The sequence below is a fragment of the Vitis riparia genome, chromosome 13 (assembly GCF_004353265.1).
Source record: "Vitis riparia cultivar Riparia Gloire de Montpellier isolate 1030 chromosome 13, EGFV_Vit.rip_1.0, whole genome shotgun sequence".
NCBI lineage: Eukaryota > Viridiplantae > Streptophyta > Magnoliopsida > Vitales > Vitaceae > Vitis > Vitis riparia.
In genome coordinates this window covers 24,482,891-24,498,521 of record NC_048443.1, presented here as the reverse complement: position 1 = coordinate 24,498,521, position 15,631 = coordinate 24,482,891, and the positions used below count along the sequence as shown (strand labels likewise).

The 15,631-nt window shown below is 34.1% G+C and overlaps 1 protein-coding gene across 1 annotated transcript in view; it reads left to right on the top strand.

Moving 5' to 3' along the window:
- Positions 1-9,788, top strand: part of LOC117927633 (regulator of nonsense transcripts UPF2) — a 36,549-nt gene extending 26,761 nt beyond the window's left edge. The window contains exons 15-18 of the mRNA XM_034847255.1: positions 3,510-3,680; positions 5,421-5,606; positions 7,901-8,374; positions 8,787-9,788. Coding sequence (XP_034703146.1) covers positions 3,510-3,680; positions 5,421-5,606; positions 7,901-8,374; positions 8,787-9,284 — 1,329 coding nt within the window. The 3' untranslated portion in view covers positions 9,285-9,788. The remainder of the gene's footprint in view (positions 1-3,509; positions 3,681-5,420; positions 5,607-7,900; positions 8,375-8,786) is intronic.
- Positions 9,789-15,631: the final 5,843 nt, after the last annotated feature.

Genomic DNA, 15,631 nt, shown 5'->3' with positions numbered 1-15,631 from the left:
TAATGATTTGCATTTTTGGTTAGCAACCTTGAGTTGCTTGCAAAATCAATAATTTGATGGACCCACCATCATACTTCCATAGACTTTTTTCCCTCTTGGACACCTAGGAAATGACAATAGCAAAGTCTCTGTCACAACCCATAACTTTGAAAAACCCCAAGCTTTAACTTGTTATAAGCCCTCTAAAAGAGCATGAATCTTTGTCTCAATAGTGATACTTTCTCCAGCTAGTATAAAAAAATGCTCTATGTAATGTACCATAATAATCCCTAAACACTCCTCCCTAAATCCTAAGTTGACCAAGGTTTACCCTAGGAACAACCATCAAAATTGAACTTTATAGAGTTTGCTAAAGGGGGAAACCACTTAGTTCAAGTCTTCTTAGTTAACTTCTTGAATCTACAAATGTGATTTTCCTCCTAACCTTTAGAGGCTTGAGGCAATAGGACCTTTATTCACCCTATCTTTTTGTATTAGTCATGGAAGCCTTTAGTTGCCTAATTGAGAAGGGCAAGCAAGGAGGTTTCATTAGTGGCTTTAAGATCGAGGGTAAAGGGGAAGAAGGGATTCAAGTCTCACACCTATTGTTTGTAGATGATACTCTTCTATTTTGTGAGGATAATATAGATTAGTTGAAATATCGAAGTGGATAGCCACTTGCTTTGAGACTAAAAAGTGAAATTATTCCAATGAGGGAGGTGGAGGATGTGGATAGAGTGGCTTCTCTTTTTGGTTGCAAAGTAGGGAGACTTCCTACTTCTTATCTTGGAGCTCCTCATAAGTCTTGTGATGTGTGGGATTCAATCAAGGAGAGGTTTAAAAGGAAATTGGCTGCTTGGAAAAAGAAGTTCCTATGGAGGAAGCTTAGTCCTTATTAAGAGCATTGTATCAAGCCTCTCAATCTATTTTATGTCCCTTTTTGCAATTTCCTTGGAAAGTGAGGATTATATTAGAGAATTCCAAGGGACTTTTCATGGGAAGATACAGGGGAAAGAAGAAAGATCCATTCGGTAAATTGGTTAGATATTTGCAAAGACAAGAAGTACGGAGGGTTGGGTCTAAGAAGATTGGATGGTCTTAATCAAGCCTTGCTAGGCAAATGATTATGGAGGTTTTCTTTTGAGCGAGAGAACTTGTGAAGGAAGATTTTAATGCCTTTTAACTCCTCGTAGAATGTGTTTTTTTGCACAGGAATCTGTTTGGGAGAAGATTTGAACTGTAGATATGTTAATGAAGAGGGGATCCATGGTTTATAGATGTAGTCTTTGTAAAGACAATGAAAAATCAGTTGAGCACATCTTGATTCATCTTGATAAGCGAGTGCTATGGACTTTTCTGTTAGTAGGTATTTGACTTGAAATGGGAGTTTCCGATTTTAATGAGAAATCTCCTCCTTGAATGGAAATTTAAGGGGCTAGATAAGAAGAGAAGAATTGTTTGGCTCATGGCTTTGATTTGCTTATTTTGGTGTGTTTGGAAATAGCATAACCGAAGTACTTTCAATGATGAAAAGCTCTCAAATCAATGATTGAAGGAGTACATTAAGTAACTATTAGAGTGGTCCCATGCTTCATTGAAATGGAGAACCTCTCTATTTTGGATTTCTTAAATGCTCTTCCTTGTGGATAGCTTGGGTTGTTTTGTTGGCTAACCTTGTATATATTTGGTGCTTGTATCGTGAGGTTTTGTGTATACTATCTATATTCATAGAGTGCTTGCTTCTTATTGTCTATCAAAAAAAAGCAAATGTGATTTTGCTTTTATTGTCTATCAAAAAAAAAAAAAGGAAAAAAAGAAAAAGGAAAAAAGCAAATGTGATTTTGGTCTAGCATTAACAAACTCAAAAAATGCATCTATAGTGTCTAATTTAAAAAATAATAATAAAATGAAGTCATAGAAATAAACCAAGTCACAAAGAGGCTTCATTGATGTCTATCCATCCTCAAAATTACTTTCTTTCCAAGTAGTCCACATCACACTGAGACTAGACCTCATCTCTTGAAAGACCCATACACTTCTAGGGGGTGCCCAAACAATCCCAGCAAATAAAAGAAGCTTATGCTAGAGTCCCAAACTAGCAAGAAATGTAAAAAAAGGAAAAAAGAAAAGGATGATGGTGATTTCACTACTAGGCAAACACATAAGAGAGCATGAGAGAGCAAAGGACATAAATTTTTTGATCAATTAAATTAAGATGCAAATCAAAGTTATAGGAATGGGAGGAAAGAGACTATCCAAGAGCCAAAGAGATAGAAGAATTTGTAACCCTTGAAGGCTGGAGCTAGGGGCTGGCAGGGTGCATGCCCGGTTCGCCGTTGTTCCAAATTCTATTTTGTTATATTCCATTGCTTTGAAATTCTTTTTAACTGTATTTGATAAATAAATAAATAATGAATGAATTGAGAATGTTCTTCAAATTGCTATATTTTTTTTCTACAAAAATTTAATGAACTTATTTAATTTCTTGATAAAATTAAAATTTTCTTAACATCAATTATATGGTTAATCAAAAGATCTATGGATAAATGATAAGATCTTGTTGAGGATAAAGATAAACCATTAAATATGAGGATTAATTCATCAATATTTGAAGTTTTGTATTTGGTTGCCTCCTCTAAACTGAATTTCTGGCTCTGCCTTTGGGCTGGACTATTTGAAAATGCTGGGGTTTCTTTCCCCACCATAGATTTAAAGCATCTGGCATAGGATGTGAGGCACATGTAGTTTCAGCAAGCCTTATAACTGAAATGTGCACATCAGATGTCTGCTATGAACAATTCATTTTTCTGTTCCTCTATTTTGAAGTCAGTTTACTAAGACATCATATAAAATCCATTTTGTGTTGGAAAAACAATCTTCAAGGCTTTATTTGCATTAAGGATTACCTTAGTGGATATTACCGGTTTTAGAGTTAATTGCCCACATCTAGTAATAGTCCGAATCTCTGATGTTAATAGACAACTGAATCTTGGTTTTTTGAGCCATGAGTCTCAAAATTATTAAAATTCACTGTGCTTTGAAGTTTTTCATTGTAGGGTCATAAAAATTGAAACCGAGGCAAGTTTAAATATTAAAATTGCCCCATGGCATTAAGAGCATTGGTTTATTTCTTTTATTTTTCTTCAAATGTTTTTTCTCTTACCTTTTAAGCATTTTGCTATTGTCTTGACACTGTTTGTCAACCCAAAACATCTCTCTATTCATCAGGCTTGGGACTAGCAGTGTGAAAAGACACCCCCAAAACCCTGTTCAATATTAAAACTAAAATATTAAAAATAATAATAATGACAACTTACTAAATAACTCCCTGCAGACCCTCACCCACAAGGTTTTACTCCCTAACACAAATCAACGCATGGACGCCTGCATGCTTATAGTTATGTGTGTTGAAACTGTTGTAGTTAATTATTTTACTTTCAGGTTTTGGAAAAGAGTAGACTGGGGCTAGAGTTGAATGCCTGCATGCTTTTAGCTGTGTGTTGAAACTGTGATATTTATTTTACTTTCAGGTTCTGGAAGAGATTAGACTGGGGCTAGAGTTGAATGACTATGGGATGCAGCAGCGACGCATTGCCCACATGAGATTCTTGGGAGAGCTTTATAATTATGAACACGTGGATTCATCTGTTATCTTTGATACTCTCTATTTGATTCTTGCTTTTGGCCATGAGACAGCAGAGGTATGGAGGTATCTTGTTTTTTAAAGAAACAATTGTTTTTTGTGTAGTCTATTTCCAGTAGTTTAGACAGAATGGCTAGGCAATCCAATTGTGCTAGGCAGTGTATAACATCAATAGCATACTTCATTTTTTTTTTTTAATTCTTTTGGTTTATTATCATTATTATTTTTAACTTTAATATGGTCACACAACTTACTAACATATACGAAAAAATATGAAGGTGAGAGATTAGTGCATTTTGAAAATTGTTTCTCTAATTTTGTCTTTGCTAATGTTACAATTGGACTGATCTATTTGATTCAAGGGAAAAACTGACAACATAGTCCTGAGATTCAGACAAGAGAGGACAAACAGAAAATGTAGAAGAGCCAATGTCTTGTTTCTTAAATGTTAGAGAAAAGTACAATTTTAATGTCATTTGTCTATTTTTTTTTTGGGGGGGGGGGGGGTGGGAGGGTTTCTTTTCTTCCTTTGATGGACTTAATGTCACTTGTCATTTTATTATGATACGGTGATTGGGGAACAATAGTGAAAGTGTCTTGCATATCAAGTTGTGAGAAGTTATGATCTGAGATGATTTTTGGATCATTTGCTTTACTCTGCTCGACTAAAATAGTCATAGTGTTTGGCTATGCTGCAAACATGATAATTTAAAAATTGAAGCCATTTGTTAGTTAAGTCTATTCTTAGCTAGATAGTAAATTGGCCATGTACTCAATTGTTAGAATTGACCATGGATGTTGGGTGTCTCAGATTCCACAATTTGTAAATGAGCATTCATGAACACTGTGGCACATTTAAATTGTGTGGTTGATCCTGAAAAGGGGATGGGCCAAATTCAAATGTGATGGTTGGTCATAACAACAATTATTGTGAATTTGGTTCCATCCACAGCTGATGCAGTAAGACCATTCAGGTACCATCTTGTCCAACACATCTGTCAACTGTGAAGCCACTCAATCTTACATAGGTTCAGGTTGCAGATGATGCAAAACACATTACCATGGAGGCACCTTCCGTTGTCTGAGAATTCCATGGATATTTTAGGAATATCATTCTGGATTATGATAATACCATAGAACTCATAACTTGAGGTTATTAATGTGTGTGCGTGCTGATCATTTGGCTGATTAATTGGCAGATATTGACCATGTTCTCAAGTGTACTAAGTACCCCTGCAATGGAGGGTGACTTCCTCACTTATTTGTCTATGATTGTCTCTCTTATTGGGAGGGTTGTGCTGCAGATCCTACCTGATCTTGCTTGTCACCCTTAGAACCAATATCTGCATGTGCATACCTTAGGTTCTGATCCCATATATGCATTCAAATGCTTCACATAACCAGAGAAGTGAAAGTGAGAATATTTATAGGAGCGCTTCCATCAGTGGATACTTCTTTCCATATAATTCTGATCTGACCTGATGTCTTATACCCTGTGTATGATGTCTATGCATGTGAAAATTGCTTATGGGAACATGAATAATGAAGTGACATACAAATCAGTGCAAGCCATTCTTTTCTTTTCTTTTCTTTCTTTTTTCCCTGCTTGGTCAAATCTATATTTCATGCCATTCTCCTATCAGATAAGGATGCTCTAATGTGATGAATTTATTTGAAAATAGCATGCACTTGAAATTGGCTTTTTTAAATAAGGTTTAAAAGACCTTTTTGAGCTCCTTGGATCTGTGCTGTTTATGATTCCCCTAGTTTAACCTTGTTTCTCTTTTCATATTATTAGCAAGATGTACTGGATCCACCAGAAGATTGTTTCCGCATTAGGATGGTTATTACCCTTCTTGAGACCTGTGGGCACTACTTTGACCGGGGTTCTTCTAAGAGGAAACTTGATAGATTTTTAATACATTTCCAGAGATATATTCTCAGCAAAGGTTCACTACCGCTAGATATTGAATTTGACTTGCAGGTCAGTCTCTGAAACTCCTCTTCTCCTTATGCACACATCTGCCAGATTGGGTTATATGATCTCATATCCATGCAAAACTTTGGTTTAAAATATTGTGCAGTTTGTTTGAGCAAGGAAATTTTAATAGCTGACCTTCCTTAGTTTGTGCAATTGTAAGGTCTTGTTGGCCACTTGCTTGCCATTTGAAAATCAAATTAAAAAAAAAATGTATCTTTTCAATAATCCCTTCACTTCTGAAAAGTGGTCCAATAGAAAATTTTCATCTGTTCATCTAATTAATGCTTTAAAAAAAATTCTGTTAGGCAAAGAAGGTTATGTATAATACAAAAATAAACAAAGTACTTTGAAGTATATAGGATGTATACATGAAGCACCCCCACTTTCAAGAAAACCTCACCCAATCTGCAAAATCAAAGGCATCGAGCCTTCTCTTATGTACATGCTAATCAAGCTGAAAGATTGCATAGGAATGAATGTTTTAACTTTTGCTGAGTCTTCATTTTCATTCTCATCAAGTTGTCCAAATATGCAAAGAGGAGCGACTCTTCAGACCTTCTGTCTTTTCCTCCCTACAAAGTGTCATGTCAACTTAACATAGTTTCTTTTACCAAGTGCCTTGATCTTGATATAATGAAGTAGAGTATGCTTAATAGACTCCCCCTCAAGTTTGCAAAGAAAACATCTATTTGCTAGTGGTCACCCGCTTTTTTGGAGTTGATTTGATGTCAACTTGTCCCCAATTGGCTTGCCAAGCAAAAAAACTCACTTTGGATGGGACCATAGATTCCAAATAATGTCTGTTGGAAAGGGGATTGACTACTTGGGTTCCAAGACCTAATAGAAAGATTTAACTGAAAACACACCCTTCTTAGAATCCTTCTAGATCACCTTGTTGTTTTCTTCTCTCCTAACTGACAACATTAACAATCTTGAGAAAAAAGTCTCAACAATGTTTAGTCTCCAATCGTTAAAGTGCTTGGAGAAGCACGGATTCCAATGACCCCTAGCTCTCTCATAAATGTCCATCCAAGCCTCCTTGGACAAGGCAATCGCATGCAAGGAGAGGAAGGAAAAACACACCGGTTCCTTGTCACTCTATTTGTTCTTCCAAAACTTAGCTCTCCTACAGTTACCTACTTAAAAGGATGCTTTACTAAAGAAAAGATCTAACCCCTTATAGCTTATTAAAATGGGAAAACTGGTTGTGATGAGGATATTCTTTTGATTGAGTGTGTTTTATGTTGAAGGTACTGGGGGGTATACATGTATTGTAGTTAAGATAGAGGGAATGTCTTGTCGGAATAGATCTCACCCCTTAATAGCCTATTAAAATGGGGAAAACTAGTTGTGATAAGGATCTTCTTTTAATTGAGTGTGTTTTACGTCGGGGGTACTGGGGGGTATACATGTATTGTAGCTAAGATGGAGGGAATGTCTTCTCAGCCTAAAACTTGGTGTTTAACTAAAACAGAGTACGTTGACATGGATGTTCTCTGCATTGGAAAGAAAAATTGTTTCTGAAACAAGGCAGGGTGACAAGAGAATATGGTTCTCAAAATTTCATAAAAGTAGCATCATTTTTCTAAAGGATCAAAATAGGCTAAAAAACCAGGGCAATAGATTTTGAAAGATGGGTTATATATTACCTTTGAATTTAGACTTCGGTTTACTTGAACCTTTAGTACAGCCCACTGGAACCCCAATTACTAAGGACCCAGAAAGATTTTAGGTGCTCCATAATTAGGTTCTTGTTTCAATAATTTGGGAATTGTGTCCTGAACAACACATGCTATGAAACACCAGCCAAATTATCTTCTGTGGGCCTGATCTTTCAGCTTCCCATACGGTAGTCAAGTGTGTGGTTGAATTGGGAATGGAAATGCCCTCCTATGATTGGAAAAGGAAATAAAAATATGTTCAGAAGCATTGTTCTCTAAAGAATTCACCAAGTTTTGTGGGAAACTGAGAGAGAAAAAACGAATCTCTTTAGATTGTGGACAATTTTTTCTGTAGCTTTATACTGGCTAACACTTTCAAGTTCCTGCAGTTTCCAAACTTAAGGGTTGGATTAGAAGGAAACTTAAACTTGAGCTGTTAGAAGAGGCTTCAGTTTGAGCTTTTAGGAATCTGATTGATCATGGAAGTTCCTTGCCTTTTCAAAATTACTTTGGCCACCATTATGGCTTGTTTTTCATTTGTTTTTCAAAGAATAAGGCCCATTTTTAAGACATTTATGAAATTATCTCATTCTCTACTCTATATATTTGTCTAGACTCATAAATGAAGCATTGCAGGACTTATTCGCAGATTTACGTCCCAACATGACACGTTACTTATCCATTGAAGAAGTTAGTGCAGCTCTAATAGAGCTTGAGGAGCATGAACGTACATTCACAACTGACAAGGCCAACAGTGAGAAGTATTCAGACACTGAAAAGCCTTCAAGCAGGACTACTTCCAATACCAGCTCAGCGAATGGACAAAGCCCTGCAAATGGTGTTGAGGAGAATGGTGGAGCACATGAGGATGTCATAGGTGAGAGTGACAGCGACTCAGGGAGTGGCACCATTGACCCAGAAGGACATGACGAAGAAGAGGAGTTGGATGAAGAGAATCATGATGATGGATGCGACAGCGAAGATGATGAAGACGATGGGGGTGGACCTGCATCCGATGAGGATGATGAAGTCCATGTCAGACAGAAGGTGGCAGAGGTGGACCCTCAGGAAGAAGCCGATTTTGATCGGGAGCTCAAGGCTTTATTGCAGGCAAGATTTAGTTTGATGCTCAGTGTGTGCCTTGGCCTTTAAATTTTTTGTTATTTTTCATATATGATGCTTTACATTCCATTTTATTAGAAAATATTTGTTTGGAAGAAATAATTTAGGACTCATGATTCGTTTAGTTTTAGATGCATTGGCAAGATTTTGTTGCATCTCGTAATGGAAGAAAATGTTAAAACTTGAATATATTCCAGTGAAGTAAGCTAAAAATAGAAATTGAGAATAAACAATTCATGATAATTTTACAAAAGTAGTGTCTAAACATATTTTAATGGAGTAGGAGTGTGGGCGCTGTAATGTTAGTTACTATCAGTGACCATTGGTGACTTTGTTTTAATAAAATGGGAGGGGTTACGGTAGACAACTTTTTAACACTGCATTTAAAACTTGGATGCAGGAGAGCTTAGATTCACGCAAGCTTGAGCTGCGGGCCCGGCCTACACTAAACATGATGATACCAATGAATGTTTTTGAGGGGTCAACCAAGGATCATCATGGACGGGGGGTTGAGGGGGAAAGCGGGGATGAGATATTGGATGAAGAGGCTGGGGGAAGCAAGGAGGTCAGGGTGAAAGTTCTTGTAAAGCGTGGGAACAAGCAACAGACAAAGCAGATGTTCATTCCTCGGGATTGCTCGCTTGTGCAGAGCACAAAACAGAAAGAAGCAGCTGAGCTTGAAGAGAAACAAGACATTAAGAGGTTGATCTTGGAGTATAATGATAGGGAAGAAGAGGAGCTTAATGGGGTGGGAACCCAGACGATGAGCTGGACGCCAAGTGGAGGCAGTAGAGTTTCCCGAGGTAGCTCATGGGAAGGGGGGAGAACATCTGGAGCACGTCATCGGCATCATCAGAACTATTCCGGTGGTGGATTTTATTATGGCAGAAGAAAGTGAGCATTTTGACTTAGGAAAAGGCTAGAACTACAGCATCTTTTATCCAGGGTACATACCTCAGTTGCCAAATTGGTATCTTGTTCCTTGCGATCCATGCTATGCAAAAATCGCAAATTTTATGAGATATTTGCATCTGCAGAGAGGAGGTCTCATCAACGTCTTTTAGCACAGAGATCACCTCTTATCTTTTTCCCTGACAAATTGATTGGTGAGGTTTATATCAGAGATTCCGGCCCGGGTCTTGTTAGAAACTAGTGTTTCGGGGAAGTGAAATCATATCCAGGGTGTCAATATATGAAAGACAGGATGGTGATTTTGAAGTATACTCAATAGGACTGTACTGTCATTTAACTTCTCATCTGGACTATATCTTGGTGTTTGTCTTTGTATATTCATCTGTGTGGAAGGTGGTTTGATGCAATACTTCCTCTGCTTCGCTTTTACCTGTATATTGAAGTTAATGAGAAAGCAAATTAAAGCATGAGTATATTTCCCCTTTGTGTTTATCTAGTGTGACGATAACTAACAGTGATGGAACTGAATCCTAATTCATCTCTGATTGAGAAGTGGGGTAGAGTCCTGAGTCCAGTAATGTTCCTTCCCTCTACCTTTTATTTTTATCTGTTTATTTATTTCTTTGTTTTTGTTCCCCATTTCATATTTCCGCATACTATGCCACCACTGATAGAACCGATAGTTCGATTTATTGGTCTCCGGTTTTTGGGCTGCCTTAAAAAGAAGATTAACAGACATTTTCTTGTGACATTATGATTTTGTAATGCAGCACTGGATCCTATACCAAATCAGTTTTCTGAGCATGGGGGTTTGGTCTCTTGCAATATTTTGAGCCTTTGAGTTACGATATTATGGGTCTAGCTACAAGATGGAAGAAGTACCCATAGAAAAGTGCAGTCAGTCAAATTATACAACTCGTGGAGCCACAGGTTTGAAGAAGCACCGATCAAAAAAGTGAGGTCATTTAGATTGTACCACGTATATCATTCATTTGTAGCTTAGTCATATTCTTCATGCTTAGTCTTATTTATCATATCTTTTTTTATACATTTTCAACAGGTGAAAATTGTGACATCAATGGTGGCTCTTAGCATCTTTAGTTTTCTCCTTTAACCTACTCGGAGATTTCTTTTCCCTGCTTTTTAAACATCCCACTAGCAAGAAATTTTTCCCTCTAGTTGTTAGAACCTAGGAAAACTTGAATCTAGGTTTTGAATCCTATGAATTGGTTGATATGTTGATGCTGCCTATGAATAAGATGCAAGAAAACAAGCTGCTTTATCGACTGTTTTTTTCTTCTTTTGCTGCGATAAGTATCATTCCTTCCATATGTCTAAATAAGAATTAGTGTTTTCTTCTAATAAAAGTAAAGATGCCTTGAAAAAATTCAAATGTTTAAGATTAAAAAAAAAAAAAAAATCAAATTCTAGAATCTCTCGCTTTGATTTGTATTCTTGCCTTGCCTTGAAGGCAATGTTAACCTCACCAGCCATCAGATACCTAATACCCCACCTTCTGTCTTTCTCTTCTGTTCTTGAGAGTTATTCTAATCTCTCATAAGAACAGGAATAAAAAGGAGAAAAAGAGAGAGAGAGGTGATGTGTTCATATGGAGAAGCAAGACTCAGTAGAGGAGGGAGCCACTGCTCCACGTGCTCTTTCGGCTGGTTCCATTTGGGCCGAGAATTCAATAGTTAGAAGGGCACGACAAGACCCCCAAACATGCAAATCATGTGATTCACAATTTTATAATAATAACCAAACCAACTCCAGTGTCCAGACTTTCCCTTCTCCTTATTGCATGAACAACTGTACATTTTTCTGCTACCAACTTGGAGAAAACTACTACCCCAGTCGAGCCTAATACTTCCGCCCCAATTCTTCTCTTTCTTTTCGAATTTGTTCCTTTTGTATTTTTTTTTATATAAGTAAATTCCTCATCAGTATTTTTGTTTAGCACACCAATCTTTTTTTTAAAGAAGGGTTTTTTTAATGCTCAAAGACCTTGTTAAAAAAACAAAGTACTTTGAAATTATATATATATACTTTGAAGTGATATAAGCAAAATATCGATATATAACAATATAAATTATGAATACGATAAATTATTAAATTGGGTTTAGGTTAATGCTCATATTGGGTCGAGATGAGTTCAATCTCATCCTCCGAAAAATTTAAATGCAATGATAGAGGTATGAATTATGAGAATTTTCTATATCCACCCCACATACATTACCTTATTTTATCTGGTTTAATTTTTCAAAATTTTTAGTTATATTAAAAATATATATTTTATAAATAAATAAATAGTATAAATTATTTTATGTGTATTAGTAGGATAAGATAATACATAAACTCATTCTAAACCCATCCAAATTTAAAAGAAAAAAAGTCAAATGGACCTGTAACCTTTTTTTTCTCTTTTTCTTCCCATTAGGAATGAAACAAGACATGTGCCTTTAAAGAACTCATCTCATTGTCATCCCTACCCACATCCCTTGACAGCTAGCCTAAATTGAGTTTTCTCAACCTAAATATTTGTCCAAACACTTTAATTAAACCATTTTTTAATTTAGTTATATATATAATCAAAACAAAGTGAGATAAGAGAAGACAATAGAAAAAAAAATTAAATCAATACTTTAATCTATTTATTTTCATTCCAAACTCATCTCATTAAATACGAGATGAATCGGTACTTGAAAAAAACTCAACCTCATTATCATTCCTAACCATTCCCCTTACTCCTTGACCTTAAGTCAATCTAAATTAAGTTCAAATTGAATAAGCTCTACTAAAATCAACCTAAATATTAAAAGTCGGCCTCCATATAGGATTAAGTCATACTAAGCTCTATTTATAAGAATTATTACTTTCTTTTCAAAATTTATACACAATTGAATCATTAAGCTTGTGTGATAGCTTACCTCCTTTCAAAAACATTTGGTTGCAGAGTTGCAATCACTACACAAATAAAATATTTAAAATGTAATTAGTATTTAACAACCTATAATTACATGCATGATTCATTTTGACTTTACTTTGACAAAATAGGTTTGGTGTTCTTAGATCTTGCCTTCTTTGAATATGAAAACATCCAAAATGAAAAATAAAAAATATTTAATATTTAATTTAAATTAAATTTAAAAAAAAAAGGACAAAATCATGCATTCTACAATGCAACAAAAGAGTTTGTGATGTGAAATATAATGAACATAAAGTCAAAATTTTCATTATTGTAGGAAAAGAAAAATCTGTTAAGATTTGGAAGATAATCTCCTCATCATTTGCTGTCGGGACAATATCATTTTCTAGGCCCTTAAAAATCAATACCCAACCAACCATGGTTGTCACCATATCATGATTTCATATTTTAACTTCTTCTTTTTTTTTTAATTATCAAAAATTAAAATATTTTTTAAAATATCAACAAAATGATAGCTTCAATTATTAGAATATTTTTTTTATAATTTTTAATATTAAAAAAAAAAACTTTCTATAAAAAGTCATTTTAAAATTAATTGTAAATTAAAAAAAAATGAGGAGAAGGACAAAAGTGTCATATTATTTTCTTAATGATAACCGGCGGAAAAACCGCGGTGGTAAGACAACCAACCTAACGCTTTTAAACGTGGAAGGTTATGATTTAAAAAGCACGTGTGAAAAATGCAGACGAGCAATGGCAATCATGTAAATAAAGGGAAGATCGAGACTTAAAATGAGCAGTAGAAATGAAAATCAAAATACGAAAGGAGGGGAGGCGACCACGTCACCAGTGGCACACAAACCTCGTACCCTTTGCCGACAAGTACACCCACTTCATTCATTTCTTATCAACCTTTTTAAGCCTTCTTTCTATAATAATTCAATCACTTCTATTATTAATCATATCAATTATTATTCTTCCTCTTTCACACTCTCACTTCACCCTCTTCCCTCCCCACCTTTTTTTATTATTATTATTTTTTTATTTTCTTACCAAATTTGTGTATTCCAAGACCGACATGGCATTATTATTATTATATGCTCCATTGGGCTGATGTCAGCAATGACGTTAAAAAATAAAATATGATTAAAATAAAAATATAAAATATTCTTTTTTTATATGTTGAATTTGTCAAGATTTGACCTTGAAAAGACATAATTAAAAAAAAGCGTGAATGCTGAGCTGGCATTTTATTCTTATTGTATTGATTTTTTTAAAATAAGGTTGATTCTCTATTAGCTGCCTCCAACGTTAAAATTTTATATTTTACTCCCACGTGATTTATTTTATATTCGTTGCTTTCCTATGTTAAAATTTTTATTCGTTACTCTCACGTGCTTTATTTTTAAAAATCAAATGCTGTCAATTCATTTTGAAAAATCAGCCTGATTATATTAATATTTTATTTTCTATAAAAAAAAAATCAATTCCTTGGACAACGACAAGATTCGCTCCATTTTTCAAAGTGACAACAAAGGTTGGTGATAACTTAGGACGCTTATAAATCCATGGTGAAGGCGAAGAGACTTTTGATTATTATAAACTAATTACATTTTTTTATAATATTTTTTCAAGTGTTTTATTTTTTTAATTAATTAAAGTTTTTTTATTTTTTTTATTTTCTATGATTCATGCATCATTGCCTAGTCAGCAGGTCCATCATGGCATCGTGAAAGAGCATTAATGAGAAATTGTTCATCTTGACAAAGAAGATGAACCTACTTTTTTATTATTAATTTTTTATTTAAAATATAAAGATAATATTCCAGCAATTTCAAAGGAGTCGGCAGTTTCGGTGATTAGATGTAAAAAAAAATAATTGTGTTTGTTGAATAATAATCACGTTTTTTTGCATTCAATAAACATATAGACAAATCATAAAAGTTATGTATAAATAAGATCGTCGTTGTAAAAATGATTATTTAATAAATATTATTTTTTATTTTTAATTTTACTTCAAGCATAGTTGTAACCTCGATATTTAATACTATGTTTGGTTTGTGAGATAAAATATAATATGATATAGTTTTTAATTTTATATGAAATGTATATTTTAGGATATGATATTTAGTGAAATATGTTATTGTTGAAAGATAAAATTCAAATTATCTTTTAAAATATTTAAAATTCAAATTAATTATTATATCCATGAATCTCTATTCTAAATCGTGAATAGAATTATCAAAATTTAAAAACTATTTATGTTTTACAATAAAAATGCCTTTTAAAAAAATAATAAAATAGATGAAATTTAAGAGATAAAGTCTTCTTGTAGAAGCATGTTCTTTTCGATCCCTAAAAACTATTCCTCCCCCATCTGTCTTAGATGGGCCAAGTTGACCGGCATCCAAACCCAACTCTTGATATTTAATTCCTAACATGAATTTAATGTTTAAAATAAAAAATTATATTATATTATGATATTTTTTATTTAAAAAAATATGAATTTTTTTATACTTAACCATAATTATGATTAAAAATATTTAAATTTTATAAATAAATAAAATTTATATTATGTTATTCAAAATATAAAAATAATTTATATATATTTTAAATAATAGAAATAAAAATATTTATTTTATAAATATTTTTTTATTCTACAAAATAAGTAATATAAAAAAATGATAATAAAAGGAGTAAATTTATGATTATAGATATTTGTTTAAACTTAAATCTAAATCATCGTATTTATTGCTTTCTTGGATGACTTTGGATGGCAATCTAGAATATTAAATTTGACTCCATGTACAATCACATCTGCCTATCCTAGACCTTATCCACACCCAAGAGCATCGCACTTATACGTGGCAGCTACTCATTGGATAACCTAGGATCGACGTTGATTTCTTGATTTTGACCCTCATATCCAACGTCATTAGCTCTTCAATTATTAGTGCGACCCGAATACAATTGGGTTGATTAATAATTCTTACAAAACCCATGAAAAAAATAATTAAAATATGTATATAAAAATAAAAATAAAAACATTGAGAGTTGAAAGCTGAGATGACTTTTTGAGAAGAAGAGGAAGAAGAAGAAGAATGATTGAATTTTACCAAAAGAAGAATAATGGTGAAAGATTCAAATGTGGTGGGCATGATGGGGACTGATTGGAGATGAGGATACCCTAACTGGAAAGGGAATATGACAAAGGTCTGGGTATCCTTTGATTTTTTGTGTGTACACAGATTAGGGATTTGCCCGAAAGAGGAAAGCTTCTATGTGGGAGGGCGTCATCAATATTCTCGTGTTTCCACCTTCACTTGTTATTAATCTCAGAAATGGACGGCTCAGATTTTTCCTGATGTGCTCATTTTATTCATTCATTCATTCATTGCCCAGGCTGC